Source organism: Balaenoptera physalus, assembly GCF_965194825.1.
Source record: "Balaenoptera physalus genome assembly, chromosome: 17".
NCBI classification, from domain to species: Eukaryota; Metazoa; Chordata; class Mammalia; order Artiodactyla; family Balaenopteridae; genus Balaenoptera; species Balaenoptera physalus.
Window position 1 is genome coordinate 75,131,535 of NC_138895.1, and position 26,462 is coordinate 75,157,996.

Here is a 26,462-nt window from a genome sequence, read left to right on the forward strand (position 1 = left end):
CCTGTTGGTCTAGAGCTAAGAGAACTGTGAACTTCTGAGAGCTGTCGGGTCCTTGTTCTTATTCTAGAGGCGGAAACAGGGCAGGTAAGCAACCGCCAGAGTCACAAGCAAGTTCGAGGCAGAGCTGAGGCCTGGGGTAGAGATCTATTTCTAGTTCAGAAGCCAGCTCGACTTCAAACGAACAGTGCAGCGACAGACTGGTCTATGACTCAAACCAGTTTACACTGGCAGCAGAGGTGAGCACAAGAAGGGGTGGAGGAACCGAAGTGGGCCACAAGACAAGCTCATGCGTCCCGAGAGATCTTCTTTCAGGTACCCCTCCTCTGCCTCACATGTTCTGCTAAAATACCCCCAAAGAAAAGTACACCTCCTCTGCGAGGAACTAAGAATTGCTATAAAATTCTTGTTTTGTAACTTACTAGTGCTCTGCAAGAATATACCTATAACCATGCTTTTAATTTAAAAAGATGACTCTAAGGCAGGGGAAAGTGTATGGCGTGGTGACAGGGTGACAAGGGCTGACAGAACAACACAGACGCAAACAAGCTTGATTTAACATCCACGGATGCTCCCCTCGTTTCTAAAGACTGCATGACCGGACGCAGCCATTACACTGTGGAGATGCAAGAAATAAGCTAACAATGCCGAACTGCAGAACGAGAACACGGGGCTTTAGACACAGAGGTACGACAATACATTCTCACAAAAAGCATTGACTTACTCTCCTAGACTTCGATCAGGAAGGGCAAAAGCAAGAGAAAAAAAGGCAGAACAGTTGAAAATACAGTTAATTTCATTGAGTCTTATTGTCTATAATTTAAGCACTTTTGGTAACACACAGAGAAAACATTGTAAAGATAATTAATATCAGATTTCTCTCTCTCACACACACACCCTTTAGAGTCATGATAAACTTTGGGTGATGGGACAATAAAATATCTTTATCAAGTTTCATTTCAGGTCATTTGAGGACAGAAAAAAGAGCTGAATGGAAGAGCATGAGGTACACATTTCACCAAGATTGAAGGGTTGACAAACCTCAGTGTGTGTGTGTAAAGGGAATCAACACCTCAGTGAAACCCACTTCATTACTTCGAAAATCTAAAAAGAGCATCAAATTGTAAGACGATCCTTTGTTTTCCAAGTGAAGAGAATTTCATAAAAATATCCAGTTCGTAAGCTGCAACTCGATGGTGAAGAGACAGAAAGCTGAAGCAGCCGTTATTTACTGACGGCTTGTGCACGGCCTGCCTTCCAGGCCAGGAGGGCCTCTTTCTGGCATTCAGGATCCGCTGGACCAAACAGCGTGTGCTCGGTGAATGCATATTAATGTTAATAATAGCTGCAGGAAAATCTGCAGGACAGCGCACCTCTGTAGGGCTATTCTACACGTGATGAGCTCACTGTTCAAAAGCACGCCCCGAACACTCCCTAAACACCAGGCGTGGTGAACATGCTGAGGACACTGGGACGAAGCCCATCTCAGAGGTGGACGCTCCCCCTGGGAACCCACGCCGTCCTGCTCTCTCGTGTAGGTGCGGCTGAGAGCTGAGCGCACGCTGTACCAGGCAAGCTGACTCCGACGAAAGAGGTTACAAACTCGATTCATTTTCTTAATCTGAGTAATTTCTTTGTCTTTAACTGGCCAGATTCCCTCCAGCTGAAACATCTCATTGGACAAGTTTAATCACCTGGGGAGAAGTGGGGCGTAGGAATCTTGAAAAATTCCCCTCCGTGTTTACTTTTAACCAGGGTCCACAGCCTTGAACTCAGAGTAATTTGGCCCACTCTGCCCTCCCTGACAGGTACTTTCTGGATGGAACTGTGACCGAGGACCTGTACCACACACCAAGTAGGCAGAGACAGCCTGCCTCTACCAGTGCCTCTAGTGACAGCCCCCAATACAACAGTGACACATGGGGTTTTTTCAAGGAGGCAGCACAGTGGCCATAATACTAATTAAGAACAATCAGGATAGAAAACTAGATCAGGTGGTAGAGGCCTGAGCCATGGGACAAAATAAGAGGCCAGGATAAATGAAATCCACAGAGCTCCTGCTTTAACCCAATGAAATCACATGAAAATCACTTAACTATCAACCTGGAGTTGGGATCTTTGCCATAGCTATAACGCTCCAGAACATTAAAGGCAAAATCTAAAATCTCCTTGATATCAATTCTCATTAAGATAACTCTCTTCCTTGGAACGCTTTTCTTTGAACTAAACTTCCCTTTATCTGCCCACATAATTCCTAGTCTGTCTGAACGCTTTACAACTATGCATCTCTCACCGTAACTGGTTTGATAACTTTTAAAATAAAAGCCTAAGTTTTGGGGGTTTTTTTAAAAATTAATTTTTACTGGAATATAGTCAATTTACAATGTTGAAAGCCTAAGTTAAAAAAATAAAAGTACTTACCTTTTTAAAAAAATAAGGATTCAGATGCTGACAGCTTATGAAAACTATTATGTTCTGTAAACTTACTACTAAGACATTCCTTACATATATTTATTACGCCTAAATTAACTTTCAATTCTGAATAACAAACAGATTGAGTAGACCTTGCTTTATATCAGACAAATGTGGTTTTAAAGGTGAATAAAGTGGCTGAAGCCTAGGCTCTGACCTCAGAAGCCTATTCCACTAAACCAAGCAGGAAGGAAGCAGTGATTCAGAGGTAGCATCAACAATCCTAAATTAACTACTAATGAGTTTTATGGCCTAAGAAAGTCACACAAATGATTATCTCTGTCCTTGGAGAAATGATGGCTTAGCAGGGCCCTCCAGATAAATGAAAAGAGGATTCTCTTTTTTGAGAAAATAAACCTTGGAGAATTGTTAACACTTAATAAGTAAACAAAATAAAACACAACTGAAGGAATGAAATAGGTTCTGAATCCTTTGACAGCACAATAGAAATCAACGTGTACTGAGGAAAGAGAAATGCAAACGTGAAACTCATTCAGGTAAACAATTTAAAACTCAAATAGTGAACTTAAAACCTTGGCAAAAATCTATGATGTGAGCCAAGAGATGTAAACTATAGAATGAAACTGCAGTATTACTTTTTAGTTCCATTTCTCATTCTCTATTAGCAGTAAAAATTACTTTCTTATTAGAAAACCTTATTAACATATAAAATGCATTACTAAGGAGTAAAACCTCAAATCTTTTCAAACTGCAAGCAATTAACACCCTCATTGACTTAATGGGTTATAAATGTTTCTGGCATCCAATTTAAAACTAAACCTCTATTTATAGAAGCTTCAAATTTCTAAGGTAAGGTATGAATGGAGTGGGCAAAAAATTCCTTCTGTTTCATCTTACTAAATATTTATTGAGTAGTTCTGGGGTGCCAGGCAATGTACTGGATACTGTGAAAGGAGAGATGAGTAAAACACAGATAGTTTGCAAACTATGATGAGCTACTGAGACTCAAATAAAAAGATGAACTTTCTGGAATGATTTATGGAGAGCACCATTAAAAATAAAATATTTCCAACCCTAACAATAGTTTCTACCAAAAATCCAAAGATCCTACTTAGAGCTCATATTCTTTTTTTTTAAATTTACTACTTTTGTTTAATATAATTTAGTTGTGCTTATATAATTTTTTTTTTACATCTTTACTGGAGTATAATTGCTTTACAATGTTGTGTTAGTTTCTGCTGTACCACAAAGTGAATCAGCTATACGTATACATATATCCCCATATCCCCTCTCTCTTGAGCCTCCCTCCCACCCTCCCTATCCCACCCCTCTCGGTGATCACGGTGATCACAAAGCACTGAGCTGATCTCCCTGTGCTATGCACTCTGGCTTCCCACTAGCCATCTATTTTACGTTTGGTAGTGTATATATGTCAATGCCACTCTCTCACTTCGTCCCAGCTTCCCCTTCCCCTGCTGTGTCCTCAAGTCCGTTCTCTACGTCTGCGTCTTTATTCCTGCCCTGCCACTAGGTTCATCAGTACCTTTTTTTTTTTTAAGATTCCATGTATGTGCATTTAGCACACGGTATTTGTTTTTCTTTCTGACTTACTTCACTCTCTATGACAGACTCTAGGTCCATCCACCTCACTACAAGTAATTTTACATTTGGTAGTGTATGTGTGTCAATAGAGCTCAGATTCTTGAAGCTTCCTTTAATGGAGTCAGGTTGAACCTGGTGGGGGTGAGGAGGTTGAATGATTTGATGGGTGATTTAAATTTCTCAGGTCCCTTTTTAGAGCACTTTACACTTTTCTCAAACAGTCATGCTATGGCAAGAACTCTCTGGTGGACAATCTCCTTCCATATTTAAGAAGGCATTAAAAATCATTACCTTCTAAACATATTTTGTGATAAGAGATGATAAACAGAAGGAGAATGGGACAGGCATGCTGTGAAACACCAATTTTACTTGTAAAATCCTCTGGACACGGTGCTAATGAAAACATCATTTATTAATTTGGGGTGGAATTACAATAAGTCACGTGCATTTCCTCACGTTCATAGGAGGCTTATATGCAACTGCGGTGTTTAGCTAGCGCGAGCAGAATACAGCAGTCTCTATGCAAAGCAAAAAGGGACTGTAATAGTCTTTTTTTTTTTCCCCAAGAAAGCTTCCTCACACAGGAAGGAGGTAATCCCGTGTGACAAAACAAAGGTAGGAAGTGCTTAAGCACATATCTGCCAGTTCAAAACCTCGCAGTTTTCTCCCCAGGCAGGGATCTACCTCTTACCCCTCTATTTGGGTCTTTCTAGTGCTCTTACACTGAGAAGTCATTCGAGGAGACAGCTTCTCCTAGGACCAGCAGTAAGCATCTTCTAAGAGGCCTCAAAGCACAGGTGCAGACACTGCTGAGACTAGGGGACATGGGTACACAGCCCACATACCTCCCTGCCCGCCAATGCCTACTACACACCTCCCTGCCCACAGGTCAGCAGGCGCTCAGTGTCACAGGGCTACAGACCCCTCTCGCTGTACGAAGACCCAACGTGTATATAAAACTGGATCTGGGGAGGCAGGAGGGTAGAGGGCTATAGTCACTCAGTCAAGAGAACCCTCAAGATTGCTTTAACATTAGTGTTGCTGGAGCAGGGCTTCCTATGTTTGAGGGGGTTTGCTTTGTTTTTGTCTTGGACTCATGAACCCCTTTTGGAAATTTTAGGGATTTACAGATAGTCAGTTTGCAATTGTGAGATAATATGATGAGGAACTGACATATGAAAAATGCTGTATTTTGTGTGATTATGATTAAATATTGCATTTAAATACTGTACTTAAATTGAATCCATAATAAATTCGTAACACAAACAGGCAAATGTTTACCTTCTCCCATGCAACAAACGGTGCTCACTATTTAATGTACCCTTCATATGAAGTCCATTCCCTTTTGTGTGCATCCAAGGTTCTCCACAGTCCGGTCTGGGTTTTCACCTCAGAAGCGGCATCTCTCACTCCTCCACCCGCCCTGCCCCAAGCTGTTGTGGCCTGCTGAATGTGCCGGCCAGCTTCTCACTCCTGAGACCTTTTGTTTCCTCTCTTTCCCGGCACACCTCCTCCCAATCTCTGTCTTACAGCATCAATACCGCTTTAGGTCCGGCCACTTGTTCACATGGCTGACTCTCTCTATTACCTACTAGACAATGAGATCCTTGACGGAAGGGACTCAAGCTTAATGCCTAAAACAGTTGCCAGCACACAGTAAGTATTCATTAGATGTTTGACCAAACAAATGAACAGATGAGATCAATAATTAAGCATTTGTATTGCATTCATCTAACACCTACTATGCACTGTACACTCCATTTCAGCATCCAAAGACTATCTCAACCTTAATTTTCCTAACTGTGGGGCAAAACCTCTATAGGAACCTGTATCAAAATATTTCTCTGGCAAAATGAGACAGCCCCTTTTGGCTGTCAGGAAAAACAGGGATGATCTAAGAGGAACGGAGGTATGTACATCAACACCTGGGAGAATGCTCCTCTGAATCACACACCTTAACGGCAGGATGGAAAACCTGGTCATGGAGCTGGCGGTGAGGGTTATCTTTTTTTCTAAGGAGGGAACAGGAGCCCAAAGACCGTTCCTACTGTGTTTCGTACGATAGGTATGCACTGTGTACTGTGTCTTACGTCTCATCTGCCCCCGCCGGCCCACCCGCGCCCCAACCCCGCCCCCGGCAGGAAGTTCTCACTATGCTTGTTCTGCAGATCAGGAAACACAAAGGCTATCACAAGCGGCCCTGCTTACACGGTTAGCCCTGCTGGAAACACACAGATCACCTACTTCTTTCTGATCAAGTTGAAGGGAGGATTTTATTAAGTCTCGGAGTGCAGTCAGCTGTTTCTTTTCTTCATCCTGGGTCTGTTTTATCTATGAGAGAAAAACAGTTCTTCTATCACTTATCTCTTATACATTTATGAGCAGAGTTTAATTCATCCAAATGTATACTACTCATCAAACAATTCAATTATACAGTCGATTTCCTTATTAAAGTCCTTCACACAGTCTCATTTTTGATATGAGAGGCACAATTTTCTCATCTTCTTAAAGTACCAGTGAGTTTTGAAATTAGTGAATAATGCAACATGCTTTCTTATTAAATAATACATCTAGGCTAGACAATTAGCTCTGAAGGACTATTTTAAACAAAGGTTAAGAAATAACATTGAGTTATTTGCTTCTGGTGCTTCAAAGGGTGGCAGTGGGAAATATCAATACCACGATGTGACTGAATGGGCCAGAAGACAATCCTAAGAATGACCAGAATCCCAAGAGCTAATGCATATATGGAAGTTTACAAAGTTTACATGAAGGGAAGGGATTGGTGCTGCTTTTCTTAATCACTTGGAACTTAACTGCAACCTGAACCATGTTAACTTTTCAAAGAAAAATCAGAAAAGTTCTATTAGAATATAAGGTATCATGTGTAACTCTAAAACCTTATTTGAACACGTGTATCAATAGTTACACTCCTAAAATATATACTTTTAATATTATTCACTGCCAAGCGGTTCATGAAGAACAAACTTGAGATTTCTACATATGCAATTAGTTTTTTTCTCAAAAAAGTTTTCCTCTTCATTTTCCTATTCTAAAAGCAAAACCTAGATAGTATGGGAAAAAAGGAGAGGAAATATAAAACAAACAAGCAAGCAAAAAAAAAAAAAAATTCATAAACCTGCTTACTCAGAGACAGTCACTTAATTTTTTTCCTTCCAGGATAAAAATTTCCTTCTGCAACTGCTGACCAAAGGGCACTCACATGTGATGCTATTGAACCCAGCACGGAGAGCCATTCAGAACCAATGGCTATCCATCTACTCCCTGCCCTGCTCCATCTATGTCCCAGAAACTACTCTGGAATATCTGACAAGTGATGATGTCTCTGAGTTAAACCAGAAAAACAAAACAAAACAAACCGCAAAAAAACATTTACTGGCCCTAGATTTATGCTGACACATCACTTCACCTTGTCTTCTTTTTTCTTTAATGCTCTTCTAATACAGATTTCAGATTTACTGATATTTATCTATAAAAGCAAGTTAAAGTGCAGGTATTTTGTAAAGAACTTACATTATATAAATCAGCAGCCAGTTTTTCAATGTACTGTTTCAATTTATCAGCTGTCTTCAAGCCATCTTGAAAGAAACTACAATGGAAAACATCAGGGATTTATCAGCAGTGTGAAAAGAGAAATGAACCATAATTACCTGAAAAATCTGAAAATTTTCATAGATATGTATTTACTCTCTATCCAACTACATACAAAACACTTATAAAACTAATTTCAGTATTTTATAAAGATGTACCAATAAACAAACTACAGGCACAATTTAACATGTGCTAGCAGGTGTCACATGGACACTGCAGATAACAGCTGCATCCCCAACCCACTGAGTCATACACAGAACAATTCTTCCTGGTTGTGCCATATCTGAATTTGAAAGAGACGGAGAGAGACATTTGCCAGTGGAATATCATGAAGTCCGACTAGACACTAAGGAGAGAAATAAAGGCCGGAGGACAGTCAGCAAGGGTTCTTCCAGTTTCCAAAAGATCCCTGGGTCCCTACACACTTGAAACACAGGATGCTGAATCAGTGGTACGGATGACGGATTTGGAAAGTGCTCTCCTACCACACACGTTAAGAAGGGGGTGTCATCTCACCCTGAACTGGCAACAAGCACTGACATCTGCTGAGCGACCATCACCTGATGCCTCATTTCATCTACACCCTCACAGCAACCCGAACGAGCGGGTAAGCACCTCAAGTCTCTCCTCCATCCCGAAGGAGGAGCTGAGGCCCAGAGCGAGGGTGGAACCTGCCCAAGCTGCTGACGCAACTAGTAAGTGGCAGAACTGGGGTCAGGTCCAGGTGCCGACACACCTGCTCTCACTACCAAGCGACGCGATTTCCTGTCTGAGCGCTTCCACGCAGGAGCCCTGTTTGTGTCCGTGTTCAGAATGCCCTCCACCCTGCTGGAAGCTTCTTTAACCTCCGCGGCAGATTATTTCTTAATGCACGCTACCTGTGCTGCTCTCTCCCCAGGAAAGGAGGAGGTCCTTGAGGACGAGGACGGTCTCTCATCCCCACATCATAATGGGCCCAGCACAGAGCAGCAGATGCTCGCTTAGAAGGTAAGAATGAAGCACGACTAAGAGTTTTGAGGGCATATTGTGAGATCCATGTATATCTTTCCAGCTTAATATGTACACTCAATGGTAACAATACATCCTGGTCAGAATTGGCCTTCAAAGTGATTAGTGAAATTCTACAAGTTCCAAAGTTTTTTAAGGTTCACATCTTTAGCGGAGAACCCTTACTGAAATAAGGGTTTCATGTAATCGAGCTACATGTAGATTCTCATCTACTAACATTCAGGTTTTCATCACTGCCTTGAGGGATGAAAGTTGAACTTCTTGGTACAGAACTGAATAACTTCTATGTTCTGGCCCCTGAATATCTTTCTGGTTTTTATCTCCTACCATTTCCCCCTTAAAAACTCTGGCCTCCAGCCATGCTCCATTATTTCCAGTTGCTCCCCCAGCCTTCGCATATGCTGTTCCCTTTGCCTGAAATGCCCTTCCCCACTATTACGTGCCTACCAAACTCTCTCATTCTATCCTGGCTCAGCTCAGCTGCTACCTCCCCAGGTGGCTTTCCCCAGCCTTTCCAGTCAAGGGGATGGCATCTTTGAGCACTTGCTTGTGCCCAGGCCTAAGTGGCAACCCTAGAGCAGCTGACAATGTTCTGCACAAAGCAGATCATCCAAAAGCATTAACCTGAACCAGCATCTTCTACATCCAGGAAGGAGTGTCTGCCAAGGACACAGAAGCATGGCTAAAACGTTAACCACAGCAAAACTAATTTTAATCTCTGATACTGCACTTAATTTCTGGAGAAAGGGCTTGAAAGTAGAACACTTGATGGATGCTGTCAGGACTTCTTACAACAGGAAAAGCAAGGGCACTGGGATGAGATGATGATGGCCTAGGCTGTGCTCTGGGACTTACCAGCTACGGGACGCTGGCAAGTCACTAAACTTCTGCCCATGTTACTGGTATTAAATGGGATGAATAATACAGATAAGACACACAAAATGACTCAGCAAGGTGCTGGGCAGTTAGGATGTGCTCAGTAAATGCTACTTTTCTTCCCTGGAGCCGCAGAGGTTTACCATGGAAGGAGTTACTTCTTTCTCAGAGGGATACAGATTCTTCGAAGATATTTTTGTAAAGGTGTTTCATTTTCACTTTCAACATGAAGGGAATTTAATCATCATGTTAAAAAAAAAAGTGAGTTTAAAAGAGAATGCTCTAGATCTGTGTTTTCCAATACAGTGCTTGCCACTAGCCACATGCAGCTAATTTAGTTAAAATTAAGTAAATTTAAAATTCAGTTCATGAAGTCTCATCAGCCACATTTCAAGTGCTCAGGAGCCAAGCGTGGCTGGTGGGTACCATGTGAGACAACAAAGAATATCAACACTTCCGTCATTTCAGGAAGTCCTATTGGACAGTGCTGCTCGACATCAAGAATAAGCAAACAGATCTGAACAGCATGCAAGGCATGTTACAAAACATAACATTTGAGGGCTTCCCTGGTAGCTCAGTGGTTGAGAATCTGCCTGCCAATGCAGGGGACACGGGTTCGAGCCCTGGTCTGGGAAGATCCCACATGCCGCGGAGCAACTAGGCCCATGAGCCACAACTACTGAGCCTGCGCGTCTGGAGCCTGTGCTCCGCAACAAGAGAGGCCGCGACAGTGAGAGGCCCGCGCACCGCGATGAAGAGTGGCCCCCGCTCGCCGCAACTAGAGAAAGCCCTCGCACAGAAACGAAGACCCAACACAGCCAAAAATAAATAATAAATAAATAAATAAAAAATTTAAAACATACATTTGATGGAGAACAAGGGCACTGTTTTAGTTTGAGATGATGTTGATAAAAATGCGAAGTTCTCTACCAGTGAAAGCAAACTGGAAGGGGGGCAAATTCCTAACAATTAAAAGGCTGAAGAAAGACCCAAAAAGTCGATTTGCCTATAGTTAAATTCTTCCAAACATTACAAGAAAACTCAGTGCAATGAGGAATTATTTTAATCTATGGTATGGTCCATTTTTGTAAACAAAACAAATCATATGTGTAAATCCAGTAATCTTCTGAGTGAGATTATGGTTTTTTCTCCCCCACTCTTCTTCATTAACTCCATTTTCTAAATATTTTCTAAAAAAAGATCATATGTTACTCAGGCAGGACAAAATTTAAAAATCAACACTTAGCCCGGGAGGACAAGGCTGAGTGGAGCCCCTCTCAGATGGTTATTTTAGGGCCAACGTCTAGCGTTGGGTGGGAAGCAGGAGCAGGGCTGGGGGACTGCAGGGCAACAACACACCCGCCAGTCCTTAGTGACACCACAAAGGCCAACAGGCTGCCAACCGCACCGTCCCTCTGGGGAGCCCCTGGCCCCCACCCATGCTTGATTCTCCCACTACCGGCCGGCCGGGACTCAAAGCCACAACCTTCCACTGAGGGCGCCTGCTTCTCTGTTCCCTTCCTCGCTCTCTTTGAGCTGGTTCTGGTTCAGTGGAAGTGCGTGGGCTTAGGAGTCAAAAGCGTACCGTATTTTGGCTCTAAACCTGACTGTCTGTATAACCTCGGGCAGGTCGTTGACCTTGTCTGACCACAGGCATGCTTATCTCCAAATGTGGACATTTTCTAGCTTCCAGGGGCATCAGATGAGCTACCACAAATAAAAGTGTTCTGTTCATTGAAAAGGGAAGCACAGGTGTCAGCTCTGATGACTTATGACTCAACCTGAACGTGGATGCTTTGCCGACGGAAGGGGAAATTACCTCATGACATCCCACTTGTCCCTTGGCCAATTTCTCCGTAAATTACTGAAATAATTTGGAAAGCAGGCGATGATGCAGTAATAATAATGACAGCTAGCATGTAATTGAGTATTTACTCTGTGCCAGTCACTCAACATGATGCCTACCTAATTCATGGAATACCCCTTTTTTAAAGGTCTCATGATAATCTAACAAAAAGAGATAATTATTATTATTAACCTGTAAGACAGATAAGGAAAACAGGCCCAAAGAGGTCAAGTGGGTTGTCTAGGGTCATCTAGTCACTGAGTGCAGAGCTGGGATTTGAGTATAAGTTTTCCGATCTCTGGAGCAAAGGTAATTAAAAAACAAGACTGATCTGGGTCCAAATCCTGGCTCTCCCACTGAATAAATGCATAATCTCTGGAGCCCTGCACCGCAGTGTCCTTATACAGGAAATGGAGAGAATCGCATGGACCTTGGAGAGTTCTTGTGAGCACTGGATAATGTTTTTAAAATTCCAGGCACAGAGAAGCAGCTCAATACATGCCGGCCACTGGCCAGCGAAATGGGCTTCATCGTTTCTCTCACCTTAGGGACACAGCAGGACTGGTTCACTTTTTAAAGAAGCAGCTTGAAAGAAATATGACCATATTTTAATGACATTGGGTGCCAGAAAAAGATAAGCTGCCAACGGATGGGCGGAGTGACCCTCACATTTACACTGACGAGCTGGAACACACCTCCCAGCTGCAGAAAGCAAGCTCAGGAGTGTCTGACGCTGTCACCCACCATCCGGCAGGACACATCCTCCTTAGAACAAACAAGAACCTTCTCCATCCTGAGAGAGTTGCTACGTCCTTCACTTCCTTCTTAAGTCACTCTAAGCAATGACAGGGAAGGAAAACACTATATTCATCCTGCTATTAATTTAAAAGAAAGAGAGATCAGAAAGTCTCCCTGATACCCCTTTATCACATGTTCTGCTTGGCTTAGGAAGAGGTATTACTTGGCCAAAAGCTGAAAGATTCAAAGAGCATCATATTATTTTCAAAAGAAGTTAGGGGGCTTCCCGGTGGCGCAGTGGTTAAGAATCCGCCTGCCAACGCACGGCACACGAGTTCGAGCCCTGGTCCAGGAAGATCCCACATGCCACAGAGCAACTAAGCCCATGCGCCACAACTACTGAGCCTGCGCTCTAGAGCCCGTGAGCCACAACTACTGAACCCATGAGCCGCAACTACTGAAGCCCGCGTGCCTAGAGCTGGTGCTCCACAAGAGAAGCCACCGCAATGAGAAGGCCGCGCACCGCAACAAAGTGTAGCCCCCACTCGCCGCAACTAGAGAAAGCCCGTGCGCAGCAACGAAGACACAACACAGCCAAAAATAAATAAATAAATAAATAAATTAAATTAAAAAAAAAAAAAAAAAAAAAGAAGTTAGGATGCCCTGGAACAGCAGAGAGTATGGTTTCATAAAACAAATCAAACTATAAAGCAAAATTTTAAAAAAGTAACCTCTTAACAATTCAACCATCAACCCCTTATGAAAACCTGATTTCCACGCTTCAGGCTTGGACTAAGTCAGGCACTGACTTCCAGCTGTCTAGGTAACAGAGACATTTTCTCCCAGATCCATTCTGTGTATGTCTTGTGGTATTTAAGAAACCTGAACACACAAGGGTAGTGTAAGTACTAATTAAGAATCTAAGAATCTTTGTTTTGTTCTGTTGTTTTTTTCATTAAAAAAAAAAAAAAAAGACAAAATTCATGTAACATAAAATTCACCATTTTAAAGTGTACAGTTCAGTAGTTTTTAGTCTATGCACTGTGTTGTGCAACCACTGTCTAATTCCAGGACATTTCCACCAGACCAAAAAGATATATTGTGCCCGTTAGCAGTGACTCCTAATTTCGCTCTTCTTCTATCTGCCAGCAAACAACAATCTGCTTTCAGTCTCAAAGGACTTGCCTCTTCTGGACATTCACTTAAATGAAATCATACCACATGTAATCTTCTGCTCTGGCTCCTTTCACTTAGAAAAACTTTTTTTAAAAAACTGAAGTATAGTTGATTTACAACATTGTGTTACTTTCACATGTACAGCAAAGTGATTCAGTTATACATATACATATAAAATCTTTTTCAGATTCTTTTCCATTATGGGTTATTACAACACATTGAATATAGTTCCCTGTGTTATACGATAAATCCCTGTTGTTTGGAATAATGTTTTAAATGCTCATCCACGTTGTAGTGTGTATCAATGATTCACTCCCTTTTTTTTTTTAATATCCTTATTGGAGTATAATTGCTTTACAATGTTGTGTTAGTTTCCGCTGTACAACAAAGTGAATCAGCTATGTGTATACATATATCCCCATATCCCCTCCCTCTTGAGCCTCTCTCCCACCCTCCCTATCCCACCCCTCTAGGTCGTCACAAAGCACCGAGCTGATCTCCCTGTGCTATGCAGCCGCTTCCCACTAGCCATCCATTTTACGTTTGGTAGTGTACATGTGTCCATGCCACTCTCTCACTTTGTCCCAGCTTCCCCTTCCCCTGCTGTGTCCTCAAGTCCATTCTCTGCGTCTGCGTCTTTATTCCTGCCCTGCCACTAGGTTCATCAGTACCGTTTTTTTAGCTTTCATGTATGCGCATTAGCACACGGTATTTATTTTTCTCTTTCTGACTTACTTCACTCTGTATGACAGACTCTAGGTCCATCCACCTCATTATAAGTAACTCAGTTTCGTTCCTTTTTATGGCTGAGTAATATTCCATTGTATATATGTGCCACATCTTCTTTATCCCTTCATCTGTCGATGGACATTTAGGTTGCTTCCATGTCCCGGCTATTGTAAATAGAGCTGCAATGAACACTGGGGTGTACGTATCGTTTTCAAGTACAGTTTTCTCAGGGTATATGCCCAGTAGTGGGATTGCTGGGTCATATGGTAGTTCTATTTTTAGTTTTTTAAGCAACCTCCATACTGTTCACCATAGTGGCTATATCAATTTACATTCCCACCAACAATGCAGGAGGGTTCCCTTTTCTCCACACCCTCTCCAGCATTTACTGTTTGTAGATTTTTTGATGATGGCCATTCTGACCCGTGTGAGGTGATAACTTCATTGTGGTTTTGATCTGCATTTCTCTAATGATTAGTGATTTTGAGCGTCTTTTCATGTGTTTGTTGGCAATCTGTATGTCTACTTTGGAGAAAAGTCTATTTAGGTCTTCTGCCCATTTTTGGATTGGGTTTTTTTTTTTTTTTTTTTTATAAGATATATGGAATGACTTCATGGTTTTTTGTGTTTATTTATTTATTTATTTATTTTAAACAAATATTTATTTATTTATTTTTGGCTGTGTTGGGTCTTCGTTTCTGTGCAAGGGCTTTCTCTAGTTGCTGCAAGCAGGGGCCACTCTTTATCGCGGTGCGCGGGCCTCTCACTGTCGCGGCCTCTCCCGTTGCGGAGCACAGGCTCCAGACGCGCAGGCTCAGTAGTTGTGGCTCACGGGCCTAGTTGCTCTGCGGCATGTGGGATCTTCCCAGACCAGGGCTCGAACCCGTGTCCCCTGCACTGGCAGGCGGATTCCTAACCACTGCGCCACCAGGGAAGCCCTGGATTGGGTTGTTTTTTGATATTGAGCTGCATGAACTGCTTGTATATTCTGGAGATTAAACCTTTGTCACTTGCTTCATTTGCAAATATTTCCTCCCGTTCTGAGGGTTGTCTTTTCGTCTTGTTTGTGGTTTCCGCTTCATTCCCTTTTATGGCTACACAATATTTTGTTTCTCCATTCATCAGTTGATGGATATTTGGGTGTTTCCACATTTTGGCTATTGTAGATAATGCTGCTATAAGCATTCACAAACACATTTTTATTAAACACTTGTTTTCAATTATCTTGGGTATACACCTAGGAGTGGAACTGCTAGGACACATAACTCTACATTTAAACTTTTTGAGGAACTGACAGACTGTTTTCCAAAGTAGACGCCCCCCCCCATTTACATTTCTACAGCAATGTACTGAGAGTTCCAATTTCTCCACTTTTCCATCAAGACTTATTTTCTGTTATGTTACCGTTTTGTTTTTTCATGGTAACAGCTTCATTACATTGTCGGCTGTTTTTTCTTTTCTTCTCCTGGAACAGCTCCCTGGGTGTTCCAGTAACCCTGCAAGCCCCTCTTGGTGTCTCAGCTAAGAGCGCCTGTCTCAGTTCTGCCTGGAAACACAGCACGTACTGGCTGCCACTGCTGAGATCCCCTCGGGTACAGCTGACTCTCCTGGGGGCTCAGTGAGGCTGTCCTCCTACATCTGACGTGGACGTCCACCTCTGGAACGTGCTGCCCTGTAGCCCATCTCAGGAGTAAGCACTCCCTGGCTCACTCTATCGTGCCACTGGCCTCGCCACTCCGCCACTGCTGTTTTTAATTACGGTCTTCCTAGTGGGTGTGATGTGGCATTACACTTTGGTTTTGATTTGCACTTCCCTAACGACTAATGATGCGGAGCGTTTAATCGTGGGCTTTCTGGCCATTTGTATATCCTTTGGGGAGAAATGGCTATTTGAATTCTTTGTCCGTTTTTAAATTGAGTTGTTTATCTCTTTGTTGTTGAGCTGTAAGAGTTCTTTACATATTCTGGACACTACACCCTTATCAGATAAATGATTTGCAAATATTTTCTCCCCTTCTGTGGGTTGTCTTCTCACTTGCTTAACAGTGTCCTTTCACTCACAGAAGATTTTACCTTCGAAGCCCATTTTCTTGTTTTCCTTGGTTTCTTGTGTTTTGTCTGTTTTGACACATATTTATTGAGCATCTTTTAAATGAATAACTGTGACTTTGGGCAGGTTACTGATCTTTTCTGAGATACAATTTCCTGGTTGCTCCTGATAAATGCTAGCTGTTATTATCTGTAAGATGAAGGATGGTAAAGTAATGTTTGCAAGTGCTCTCAAGTCTGCAGACCATAATGATACTCACACCAAGTGGTAAAGGAGTGGGTGAGCAGTAGAATAATGTGTTTGTTCTGAAAGCAGCATGTTACTGACAATGTTCGTGTTTGAAAATGAGGAGTAACTGGTGTGGGTGAGCTGAAATGGGTGACAAAAGCTCTTCTTTTCTGCGCCCTTTATTTTTCCGCTGTAGCAGCTGTATCCCCGCTGAGGTACTACGAGTACACGAGAGATTACTGGAGCAAATTCATTCTTGAGCTCCACCTGACTACTATGTATTGAAAATCATTTTGGGAACTGGAGTAAGTTCTCAGAATATGAAATTTCTCTTTTTAAATCTAAGTAGAGGATGCTTTACAGGTCCACTACACATCTATAAAGAGTTTACAGAGACTGACTGAAGTAGGAAAGAATAAGAGCAGTCCTTAAAAGAAAGGTACACTGGTTTCTCGCTGTGATGGCATCCTTGTGGCTCCACCTGGGGTAGCTGGGGTTGAATTACATTATAACCCAGTTCTACTACTGGATGTCTTTGAGTCTCTCTCCCTGCAAGGAAGTTCTCAGCGTGTAGGGTTTCCTTCTGCTGATCTTTCTCTGCCCTAGGGTAGACGCTTCTACCAGATTCCAGTGCCCAAATGCCAGCCATCCTCCAAGTCCAATTCCAAGTGCCACAACCTCCTTTAAGGAGCCCTCTGTAGTCTCCGTGGCCAGAAGTCTCTCCTTCTCTTGATGCCCCGTGTTATCACTTTCCAGCCCCATTATGATTATTGATGGACCTGACTTACTTCCTGTACTAGACAGTTAACTCCAATGGGCAGAAGCCTTGTTTCACCTCTGAACCTCAGAACCTAGAAAAGTACCTGGCCTCTGTTAAGAGAGTAATAAATATTTGTGGAAAGGGAAAAAGCCAAGAATCAAGGGAGGATGCTCTTCTTTTCACCTTTACCAACAAAGGCTAATATATCTCTAGTTTACAAAACATCTTATTTTTTGGAAAACTCATGTTTGTGTAGGTTAAATCCTCCTCTATGACTTAGAGATTTTGAAATCAAAAGAGATTTCTAAAATCAGGTGAAATCAGACTTGCTGCTCAAGTGTTGTAGTAATTGAGAAGACAAAGAGATTCACTTATTTCTGTAAAAGTTTCAAAGAATGATCTGTTTCTAGGAAAACTGAAACTGATGAAAGATGAAAAATTCCACCCTAAACTAAAATCAGGGACCACCACCACACATTTCAAAGTTTCATAAGCATCCTGTTATACTACAAAGGCAAAGGTTAGTCCAGGTCTTCAGTATGAGGCTTCTACAGGCAAAATTATAAATGTGAAACTATTTCTACTTCACTATAATTACTTTTATACATATCTGAAAGTTTTATACAAGGCGGAATTTACTTTGGAAAAAGGAAAAAAGTAAAATCAAATTTATGTAAATAACAAGTTGATCATTAAAAGTTTGATCTTTCTGAAGAGAAACAATCCTGTGTAATAAAATATGTGAATGAATGATTTTTAGTGCCACTTAGAACCATCCCAGCAGCAAACAGGCACAATGCAGCAGGCACTGGCTGAGGCAGTCCCTATGCATTATCTCACTTAATTCTCACATCTTCACAAAACCCAAGGTGGGTCTACTATGAACCTTAACCCCACCTGACAGATGAGGATACTGAGATTTAGAGACGCACCTGACAAAGGTCACACGGTTACCCGGCTGCAGAGCCAGGATTTGAACTCGTCTATCTGCCTGACTCAAGCCTGGTGCTTTTCCCATCACATTAATGCTAGCCCCCTTGAATGTTTCCATTCACCATGAAGATCCTCCTAGATACAACATTATCAAAAAGAATAAGAGAGATGACCAAAGGAAATTATAAATTTTAACTTTTTGGAGAGTAAGCATTTTACCTAGTCCTAATGATCTTTACAGTATTCTACTTATAAATAACTATGAGAGCTGTCTGGACCACTTTGGAAAGTCCTTGCACTCTATTCTCTGTAACTTCCACTGATTCAATACAGACTTGAATGGTAACTGGCACATTTTCAGACAAAAATTCTACAATAAAACCAATGAAAGCTAACCCAGTAAGTGAGCAAGAAGTAAAATAAGCAAATGTGGTACCACAGAATGTCAAACATAATAAAAAGGTAGCCCTGCAACATAAGCAAAAATGGTGCCGGTGTAGAACAATGGATGTCTCTCAAAATATACCAGCAACTCCACAGGAAACCAAGTATAAATACCAAGTATTGCTAATGTCCAAAGTATTTAATTTCACTTTATTTGGATGATGAAAAAAACAAAACAAAAACAATCCCAAGTAGGAATATGTGGTACAAATGACCAATAGGTAAAATGCCAAGTAAGCGGGGGAGGGAGTTCCTAGAAAGGCCTCTAGTGACAGTCAAGTGCATTTGTGACAACAGCTCCACAGGCTGTCAAGGCCAAAGTTAGCATTTGTAAGACAGCATTTAGAGGAGCCAAACAGTTACACTAATTTGAGTTAATGATTTATAGAAAATGCTGAAGATGGAAGACAAAACCATTTCTTATCATTTGGCCGTGGAAGGTCATTATACAACTATATACAGCAGGGACCAAATGAAGACCAGAAAGGAAAGAATTAAGAAAACCAACGAAGTGAAGGGGACCTTACTTGGGCTAATAATCATGACTGCAATAGTCCACTTACTTGCACTGTGCGTGATAATACTTTATCAGATTCTGCAGCAGATCCACACCCTTTTTGGTCTTGATTTCATTAACTTTAATGAGATACTGCGGAAATAAAACAAAATTGTGCGTTGATCAGATTACCAGTCGTGAATCAGTGTGAGTTACTGAGGCTCAGCTGCCGCCAGACAGTGTGAGCTTAATTTAGGGAATGCTGATTTGACACAGTCACAAGTGTACCAAGCAAACTGATCAGCGTGTTAGCATTTTATAGATGCTTAAGATTAGTTTACTAGACAAGCGGAAATCAAGCACAGCAAAACATTCTGGAATAATTGATTATCTCCCCCCGGTGTGCAGTGGATCTCAAACTCATAGTTCACGTGGTCAAAACCTGAAAAACGGATTGAAAGACAAATGGCATTCTCTTTAAGGGATATGCTTGTAAGATACTGAAACTTCCAGGCCAAAGAGGTGAATTGGAAAGTACTTTTGCTACTAAAAAGTGAAAGAAAAAAAAAAATAATGCATTATTAGTTTATGCACTAAACACTACTGGCTCTGATTTTCACAACTAGCCAAGATTTTCTGTTGATATTGTTTGTTTCTTGTTCACTTGTTTTACTGCGTGGAAGTGTTCATGAACAGACAAGTTCAAGGAGCCAAAGGCTAATAATGCGGGGCGGGGGGGTGGGTGGTGAAATAAAGAAAAAAAAATTAGGGAAGAAAAACTTGAAACTGAGAAAATTCTATCCCCTTTAATATCTTCTGAAAACTGCAACTCAGCATCAGAATGGGTTGGTCTCTAGGTCAAGGAATGCCAATGGGAACCCCGTTTGAGAACCACTGCTCTAAGTCTAAGGCAACATGCTTTTTGTTGCATTTTTTTTTTTCATGAGCTCAGACTTTAATCACTACTTCAAGTTTTCATTCAAACTTGGACACATGGTTAAAAAAAACAACAACATGCTGTACATCTGTACCAGTAAAACTTAATATTCACCAGTGTTACCCCCTCACCAAAATTGTTTTTCCACACTCACTCACAAGCAATAGTAAAGTTCTCACCAAAGAATCCTGTTTTGGCTTAAAGAGCCCCATAGGACCCAGGCTCAAAATATGAGACAACAGTGAAACGGCGGATCCCAAAAGGCTTGGAGAAAAGTGGAGATTAGAGTCCTTGAGAAACAGTCCCCTCCTCTAATCATCAAACACAGCCTGCATTTAAGCATAAAGACTGCTGACTAGCAGGAAGGATGACAGTTAATCAAATTCTAGGCAAAGGGCTGAAAAGTCTGCTCTTACTTCGCACATTTGGAGCTGAAAGAGGCGCCTCTCCTTCTCCATTTCTTCCGCGATCTCAGCTCCGGTGATCTCCGTGCGGATCATCCCGTGCTGTTTGGCGTGCTCCCTTTTCTCCTTCTCAATTTTTGTACTGTGATGAAAGCAGGTGCCATCATTAAAAACAAGAACACCACACTCATGTCTTTCCTTTAATGGGAGCCACTTGATTATTTCTCAATTACCAGAGTTGGGAGGCAGGAACTCTTAAATGGATAGAGCATCGATCAAAAGTGAGAATCTAAGTCCAAAGAGAACCAACACATTGCGTGGATCTTCACCAAGGAGACGTCCTACATTTTAACTCTGATCTCACTCGTGAATGGATTCATATAACTTCTCTTATATGTTGGTTGGCATCAAGTACTTTTGACAGTTTACTTTTTCTAGAGTAAGGCACCTTACGATGAAAAAGAATCGGAAGGTTGGAGGCCTGAGGCATATCTTGATTATCAATAGACTGAGATTTAACAGTTAATTCAAGACAAAGTATATAATGGGTCTCTGTAGGCATGCATGTAAATTATCGTCAAAAGTCATTTCCAATATTTCTCTAAACTTAGGCTGTTTTCATACCCCAGTAACGTTTTAATCATTCAACCACCTGGCACTGGATTGTACAAAATAAGGATTTAGAAGAAATCCTAATCTATAATTTGGAACGCTGTGAAAATGTTCTTCAGTTGGGAGGCAACCAGGGAAATAAGAGGGAGGGACCACATTAAACCTATGGTACCCGAGGCTAATGCTTGGCTATGACAGATGATACTTTGGTATTAACACCAGGGATCACAGCCCTTTTTCTGAAAATCCATTTAATTTGAAAGCAGACTTCTAATTTCAGAAAGAGCCTATAATTTCTAGTTGTGAGAGCAAAGACTGATTTAGCCTTCAAGTCTTCTTTTAAATTGTGGGGTAGGATATCAAACCCCAAAGAAAGCCAATATCCTTGTCTACATACAAACACAGTGGAAAAGCAAGCCATCAACCCAACGGAAAACCTACAAACATGGCTGGGATTCACTGTAATAACCTCATGCCATACCTAAGCAACTCTTTTCATCACACCACCTTGGAGGTTAAATGGGTGTGAAGGCAGGGATTTTACCAGAAGGAGAATAAACCTCGGCTCTCTCTCCACTGGTGTGGGTGGGAAGAAAGCAGGAAGCTACAGACTCTTGAGAAGAAACATGACAGGCGGGTATAACTTAGTCCTGAATTTGTTTTTCTTTGGCTTGTGTTTTCACTCTGCTGTTATTGCTGCCTACGGAAATGCTTTTATTCTCTCATGTTTGTACTTATCCAAGTTTATAGCTAAGACTTTTATTAAATGTTTTTAAATACACTTCTCCTCCCACCCCACTCCACAGCCTGGTTACAAATGCCTCAGAGCAATAATCACAAAGGGATGTGGTAGGACCGGTACTGCACGAGGATGAGCCAGGCCCACGACAAGACCTCACGTGCGGCCTCCCCCGCACGATAACCCCAGCATGCAGGCCTCTGACTGCAGTCACGCCACACGGCTCTGGCTCTGGGGTTACACAGACCGGAGGGGACACCAGCCTGACATTTATTAGCCTTAGGACCTTCTGCAGGCCCCTCAGCCTTTCTAAGCTTCAGTTTCCTAAGCCATACACAGACAATGCAAGGTGCACACTGAGAGGGTTGCTGTGAGGAAGTCATGCATGTAAAGCACTTTGCACAGGCCCTGGTGGGCAGACAGATGTCACAAACACTGGGTGTTATTTGTATTGCCCAGTTGCCGTGCTATCGTGAAATGTGTAAATGGTCTACAGATATGTGCTAACTGTAATGAAAGAAAAGCTGCAACAGTGACAGACCTACAACTCGACAGTTAGTATCAGCCACGGATGCCCAAATACCCGGCAGTGAAAGTACATCTCACTGCAGACACCGAGCACGGGACGTGTCAGCACTTCTGATGAGGTCAGCACACCCAGCCTCTCAGCCCGTACGAGGATGGACTCAACAGTGCTTTGTCCCAAAGCTATTAGTTCAGGGCTCTGTCCTTCTTGTAGTTATTCTTTTTCTTAGAATACTCACAACCAATAAACCAAGCAACCAAACAAAAAAACACTTACAACTTTGTCTCATAATCTTTCCAAGCTTTGTCAAATGGCTTCTTGAGATCCTTAAAAAAGAGAAAATAAAATTGAGGTTTAAGGTACTTTTGCTTAGAGGTGTATAATCTTCCAGTAACATCTTAGCAGAAATGCTCTCCTTTATAGGACACTCGAAACTTCACACAGGACACTTTCAGGCACATCACACAACTTATTACACCCGAGAAGCTAAGAGAGTGGGACGGTGTGAGTTCCCGGTCACGACGATGAGGTAGGACCCAGTGGTTCCGAGAGGTGGGTCCACGGGTCCTCCAGGGGGGAGCCCAGACTAAGCGAAGACGCCCCCTGCCACCCCGGTCTTCCCGAGTGTCTCATCTTGTCTCTCGGGCAACAGCACTATGTGAAGTGGTGTGTTTTTTTCTAATGATCATTTTCCAACAGCATTTTTTATGCTGAAAACGTTCAGAGTGCCTTTCAGACATGAGTACCACTGGGATCTCAGAAGAGAAAGAAGGCAACCCTTTCAAGCTAAACTGAAAATCAAATTTCTCCACACTCACTCCTTTGACTCCCTTTAGGTCTCCTTTCAACAAGGAATCCAAGGTGAAGATCACATTGTGGCTCAGGCCCTGGAGCTGAAAAGCAAACAAAGATGGGAGACGGTTAGAAAAAGAAGGTGCACGTGGAACAGCAAAACCAGCCGATGCTGACTGAGCACGGTCACCCCACGCACACACAAGCTCGATGAAGCGAGGGCAGAGACCTCGACGGTCCTGCTCACAGCTGTATCCTCGGTGCCAAGTTCCGTTAAGGAGAAAGCTATTTAGGAAGTGCAATCTACAGCTGGAGTAGGGGGTTTTTTCACTGTTCCGGGGCGGTGGCCTGGGTCTCCTTGATTTTAGGGTGGTGCGAAGAGCAGTCTACAGAGAGAGGGGGAAGGAATGTACCCAGCTGGGGAGCAGGGTGGCAGGGAAACCAAGGGAGGGACGGGCCAGTGTGGAAAGAGTCAGGAAAACAAGGGCTGAGAAGCGCTATACAGTCCGTCTTCAGGGGGAGCCCTGGCATCTTGGCGAAACCAGTTTCAGCAGCGTGGAACCGAGACCGCAGGGACCCGCAGCACCGGTTACAGATGGAGAGGCTGGTGGGTACCCTCATTCGAGAGGGAATTTTACTCGTGTGTGAGCGTATTCATTTATCAGGCCGTCCACCCGTCCAATCACCCTTCCATCGCTCGTTTACGAAGTACCTATTCTGTGACACCCGCTACGCCAGGGCCTGGGACGGGGGTGCGATGATGTATACAACACGGCCTGCCTATAGAGAGCTGGTGCCCCGGGGCAGACGCAGTCAGTAGGCAACCAGCTCTACCGCATGATGACGTTAGGCAGAGGGAGAAGGTGGTGTGAGAAGACGCAACGCTGACGCTTACAGGCTCTGTGCCTGACGCTCTTAACCACAGCTGTAAAGCGAGGCTACTAGAACCTGTCGTGGGTGGCAGCTGTGAAGATGCAACGAGTTAATGCACGGGGAAAGTGCTGGTGTGCTCCCTGACACCTGGGAAGTGTTTATTACCTTAAAAATCCTAGGGGATGTTAAATACGAATAAGGCAATGTGGGAGCAGAGGGGCAGGGCGGGGAGACCTTCCCTCCAGCCCTGAACTCCTCCCTAGCCCTGTCCCGTGGCTCTCATCCGAGGCTTCCTGCAGCTCCACGTCACTCCACGTCTTGCCCTCCCTGACCACCAATGTGACACACGAGGGCGGTTTTCCAATGCACACCACCAGAGGGCTCGGGTCAGAAACAACCATCTCTTTCTTTTTTATTTCAAAGACAAAGAGATTCCTACCGAGACATTCCATCTTTGCAATCTCACCACCACCCATGCAAAGAAACAGCCGGGCTGGCAGGCCGGCCAACAGTGAGAAGGCCGTGATACACAGCCTACGTTCCGGGAGGTCGAGGGCACTGGTTCTTAGGGTGTGTGGCGAAAATAGTATCAGTAACATTAATATTTAATTATCAATAATAATCAAACATTATATTTAATTAAAAACAGTAATATATAATACATAATTTATAATTACATTAGATAATTATTGATAATATAATTATATAATCGCTATAATATTTAATTAATAATAATAAATATGATTAATGACAACGGTTTGTGGCTTTCCAAAGGGTCACAGTATGTAAACTGATATAGAGAATATCTGTGGTATTAAAATTTCACAGAGAAAGTTATTAGGAAAAGACTATCTTTGTAAAAGCTCCTTGGGGTGGGAGTTTGCAGGTAGTAATAATAAAAGAAAAGGTTGAAAAACACTGGCTTTGGGTATGAGATGGGAAAAACAAAGACTAACAGGACTCATTCCCGGCCCTAGACAGACAGAGGGAATAACATTTTGCTCTGAGTCCTCAACAATCTCATTCCTGGGTCACAAGCCCCCTGCATCCTGCTACCCTGTGGGTCTTGGGCGCTTGCGTGGATGGTGGTAAGTGAGGCAGGGATCTCCGCTCATCAAGCCAGAACCTACCTTTCCTCTGTTCGTGGAGATCTTGCATTTTCATCTCAACACTTACCGCCCTTAACCCTTTATATATGTATCTGTTTCCTTATTTGTTTGCTGTGTTCCCAATTTGAATGCAAGCTCTTTGAGACTGGGGTCTGTAAGTTCACTGCTATGTTTCCAGAATTTAGAACACTGCATAGCACAGAGTAGGTACTCAATAAATATTTGTAGAATGAAGGAAATACAAAGTCACATGTGTATAAGGGTCTTCTCTACAGGAATGTTTATACTGATGCTAAGTTTAGTGCTTATCAATAGGGGACCAGTTAATAAATTATGGAAGTTCTACACAATTGCCCTAAAAATGAGAAAGCTTTTTATGTCTAACTTTGGAAATATCTCCAAGATAAACTGTTTTGTGATAAAAGCAAAGTGAAATACAGTATTCATGGTGTACAAGGATTTGTATAAAAAGAGGAAAAAAATATGTCCATGCTTAAATTATTTCTGAGAGGATACAGACTAAACTGCTGACACTGGTCCCCGCCAGGGATGGACACGGGGTAGGGCAAGGACACAGGGCGGGAGAGGAGCCTTGTACTATGTACCTTCTGCATTTCGGGGGGGTAACATGTACTACATTATGTATTCAAGAAAAGTAAAAATTCTAAAACAAAACATGAAGAGACAGTGATCATAAATCATTTTTAACTATTAGTCCTAAATCAAGGCTTTCCCCAATGTCTCTCATCCTTCGGGAAATGAAGCAGGAAAAAACAAAAAATACATAAATGTCATTGCCACCTTGGCCTGAAGGCTGTGTTACAAAGTAACAATAAAAGAATCGTGAAAGTCTGTGGTCTGTACTCAATGTGGGGGTTATTGGGAAGGAAAAGTCCCTCAAAAACCACGTACTGACCACACAACGAACACACGGCATCACCTTTCGGCCCAGTCATCATGGCCAGGCACTGGACAGGCGTGTGGACTGCAGTCGCATTGATGGAAAACCCCAAGAATTAAGAATTTCTCTGTGGTTATCCACACACATACTCTTGGGGGCTGATAAGAAACCAAGAAGGCAAAATAACCGTGTATTATGAATTCAGAATCTTCCCAGTGATGAACCTATGAAAAGGCCATAGAAAAAAAATATAAACTTACAGAGTCCTCCTAACTTATTTCCCGGTGAAAAGGTAGGTTGATTTATAAAAACTGGCAAAGGAGACTGTGTTAAGTGAATAGTAACTGTCTGTTATTATAAAGATACTGAAAGAAGTCAGAGAGAACAGAGCAATCTCAAAAGGAGGAAACTTTTAGGACATACGTGGGCAAAACTCAATGTCCTTCCTTGGCCATCCCAACTAAGAAGAACACCTACTCTCTCAGGTATTTTAAGGTGTTGCTCTGTGACAGGGATGGGTCACAAGGCTTCACAGGTGTAGGATTCTGTCATTTTCCTGTTTGTTTTTTTTTTAAATTTTCCGGCTCTTTCAGGAATCCTCTTCATGACCTGAGCAAACTGTTCATTGCAAACGGATGTGT

General features: G+C 42.4%; 1 protein-coding gene and 2 long non-coding RNA genes across 11 annotated transcripts in view; 1 reads left to right on the forward strand and 2 right to left on the reverse strand.

The window, feature by feature from the left end:
* LOC309647128 overlaps positions 1-26,462 on the forward strand; it is a 467,593-nt gene that overhangs the window by 415,814 nt on the left and 25,317 nt on the right. The gene's annotated exons all lie outside the window — the stretch shown is intronic.
* ASAP1 (ArfGAP with SH3 domain, ankyrin repeat and PH domain 1) overlaps positions 1-26,462 on the reverse strand; it is a 352,675-nt gene that overhangs the window by 72,858 nt on the left and 253,355 nt on the right. For all 9 annotated transcript variants that reach the window (XM_082434069.1, XM_082434072.1, XM_082434067.1 and 6 more), the window contains 6 exons: positions 22,965-23,039; positions 22,423-22,472; positions 20,282-20,411; positions 18,996-19,081; positions 7,567-7,642; positions 6,277-6,363 (listed from right to left, as the gene is read on the reverse strand). In XM_082434069.1, the coding sequence (XP_082290195.1) occupies positions 6,277-6,363; positions 7,567-7,642; positions 18,996-19,081; positions 20,282-20,411; positions 22,423-22,472; positions 22,965-23,039 (504 nt within the window). The remainder of the gene's footprint in view (positions 1-6,276; positions 6,364-7,566; positions 7,643-18,995; positions 19,082-20,281; positions 20,412-22,422; positions 22,473-22,964; positions 23,040-26,462) is intronic.
* LOC309647123 lies at positions 13,075-15,532 on the reverse strand. The gene is made up of 2 exons (XR_014255825.1): positions 14,946-15,532; positions 13,075-14,569 (listed from the first exon to the last, which is right to left on the reverse strand). It is a non-coding gene; the product is annotated as an uncharacterized lncRNA (long non-coding RNA).